The sequence below is a fragment of the Syngnathoides biaculeatus genome, chromosome 6, assembly GCF_019802595.1.
Source record: "Syngnathoides biaculeatus isolate LvHL_M chromosome 6, ASM1980259v1, whole genome shotgun sequence".
NCBI lineage: Eukaryota > Metazoa > Chordata > Actinopteri > Syngnathiformes > Syngnathidae > Syngnathoides > Syngnathoides biaculeatus.
Window position 1 is genome coordinate 21,557,999 of NC_084645.1, and position 2,865 is coordinate 21,560,863.

The following is a 2,865-nucleotide window of genomic DNA, read 5'->3' on the forward strand; positions in this document are numbered from 1 at the left end:
GAATCGTCCTCCTCGTTCTCAGTATCGCACATCACCACTGCAAAGGTAACTTTACATCCTATTTTTCCGTGCGCCTTTTTCACTACGATTTGCTATTTTATTCGCATGGTAACGATCCATATTCCAAATATATTTTTCCAACCATTGCACAGATGGCATTCGCTCTCCGCTCCTTGTTTCTCCTTTGCGGGATCAGCGCACTGTTGACCGGAGTTGTAAGTCAAAATCTCCCTCGTATGTGTGGCTTTACTGTTTGGCGTTTGATGTGCTGATGATGATGTTAGTGCCTTCTTTTGTGTCGTTGCTGTGCAATTTGAAATTTTGTTTTGTGTTTTTTTTACCATTGCGCTTGTCTTCTTCACAGCGGTCTCTCGCTAAGATTCCACAGAAAGGTTCGTACCGCTGACTCAAAACCTTTTCAGCTGGAGCATTTCTGAACTTTGTCAACATTTAACCCCATCTCGTTTTCTTCCATAAACAACGATTGTACTCCAGACAACAACTGTCCCAAAGGTTGGACTCGCTTGGACTGTTTCTGTTACATCTTCCAAAGTGAAGCGAGGGAGTTTGCAGACGCAGAGGTACGGAAGACAATGGTTTCCATCTCGTTCACGAAAACCCACGACTGTTTCTCCGTCCGCTCGACCGAACACTTTGGTCCAAATTCAAAATATGGCACCAACTATCTGAAAAAGCGAAATGAACATTTTTGCTCTGTTCTTCCATCAGTCTGTCTGCCAAATCATCCACGGGAATCTGGTCTCCATCCACAGCAACCTGGAAAATGCATTTGTCCTTGAGCTGATTCGAGCGGGTGGTGAGGAAGCCCAATCCTTTATCGGATTCCATGATTCAATTATGGTAAGACGTTCTGACTGAACTCTCTCACTTGCCTTCCCGAATCAGAAGCGCCACCTGGAGGAGTTCATATTTCGGTATCCACTTGGAGGACTTGAGCTTTCTAACATTCATTTTCCCCGACTGAATGCTAACCTTTTTCAACAATCCAAATCACTGGAGCGTGCCCTCCGTGACGTCAAAGATCAGTTTCAACGAATTGATGAAATATCATCGGAAGATGCAAAACACAAGCAGTGGTTTATGTGTACATGTGAAACGTGAAATCTTCCAGAATGGTGACTACATATGGACTGATGGCTCTGAGCAAGATTTCCTCAACTTTGATGAAGATGCTTCTCCAGACCCAGAGCCCAATAGCAACACTGGTGACTGTGTGGTGATGGATGAGTCTGGTACGTAAAATCAGTGATTAAAGTTTGCTGAGGATAGAATGCTGTTCTACTTCAAAACGTCTTTCTTCCAGATGGCCTTTGGGAAACGGCTGACTGCACGGTCGCCCAAACATACCTGTGCATCACCGATGTGCTCTCCCACTAATCGCCAGCGCTCATCTTCCTGTCATCGCTCGCAGTGGAGTTCCTTAATCATGAAGACTCCGTCAAATGATTCCAAATTTTAGTGGTGTCGTCGTATTTCTGGGCTTACTTTTCAACATTTCTCCTTCCACAAGGCTTGATTGTTATTGTCAACAAAATTGCTAATGACAAAGAGCATCTCTCTGACAAATGAAGGAATTTGCATCAAAATAGATTTTCGTGTCTTTTTTTTTTTTTTTATTTAACTCCATTTTAAACCTGAAGAATCTGATGGTTATTGATTTCAGGATGGAACATTATCAGAATGATGATGATGATGATAATGATGATGATATAAAAACAATACATGGACGATGATGAAAAGCACCATTAAAAGCCTTTCCGCATTTTCTGGACCGCTTGTCCTCATGTGGGTCGCGGGCGTGCCGGAGTTTATCCCAGCGACCTTCAGGCGGGACTGGTCGCCAGCCAATCACGGGACACGTAGAAACAAACAACCCATTTGGACTCATATTCATATTTTTGGGATGTGGGAGGGAAACCGGCGTACCCGGAGAAAACCAATGTATCCACGGGGAGAACATGAAAATTCCACACAGGCGAGGCTTGGGATTTGAACCCCAGCCTTCAGAAATGTGAGGCACATGTGCGAACCAGTCGTCCACCATTCCATGGATAATTATTCCCAAGAAAGCGTCCAAACACAAAGCATTTTTCTTTGATACGTAATAAAAGATCACAAATAAAATAGTGCCATAATAATACAAAGTAATGATTAAAACCCCGAAACAGAAGAAAAACAGTAACTATCCATCCATCCATCCATTTTCTTAGCCGCTTATCCTCACAAGGCTCGCAGGGAGTGCTGGAGCCTATCCCAGCTGTCTATGGGCAGGAGGCGGGGTGCCACCCCGAACTGGTCGCCGGCCAATCGCAGGGCACATGGAGACGGACAACAGTCGCATTCACAATCACACCTAGGCGCAATTTAGAGCGTCCAATCAATGTTGCATGTTTTTGGGAGGTGGGAGGAAACCGGAGCGCCCGCCCGGAGAAAAGCCACGCAGGCATGGGGAGAACATGCAAACTCCACACAGGCGGGTCTGAGATCGAACCAGGGACCTCAGAACTCTGAAGCCAACGCTTTACCAGCTGCTCCACCGTGCTCCCTCCTGATAGACCATCCATCCATTTTCTTAGCTGCTTATCCTCACAAGGGTCACGGGGAGTGCTGGAGCCTATCCTAGCTGTTAACGGGGAGGAGGCGGAGTACACCCTGAAGTGGTTGCCAGCCAATCACTGGGCACATTGAGACAAACAGCCAATCACACACACACACACACACACACACACACACACACACACAATCGCACCTTGGGGCAATTTACAGTGTCCAATTAATGTTGCGTGTTTTTGAAATGTGGGAGGAAACCAGAGTGCCCGCCCGGAGAAAAGCCACGCAGGCACG

General features: G+C 46.0%; 1 protein-coding gene across 1 annotated transcript; it reads left to right on the plus strand.

Annotated features, from left to right (window-relative positions):
• LOC133502264 (galactose-specific lectin nattectin-like) lies at positions 1 to 1,607 on the plus strand. The gene is made up of 7 exons (XM_061822869.1): positions 1 to 45; positions 153 to 215; positions 365 to 392; positions 496 to 581; positions 730 to 861; positions 1,133 to 1,253; positions 1,325 to 1,607. Exons 2-7 carry the CDS (start codon positions 153 to 155, stop codon positions 1,396 to 1,398), a joined length of 504 nt encoding a protein of 167 aa, XP_061678853.1. The 5' UTR covers positions 1 to 45; the 3' UTR covers positions 1,399 to 1,607.
• Positions 1,608 to 2,865: the final 1,258 nt, after the last annotated feature.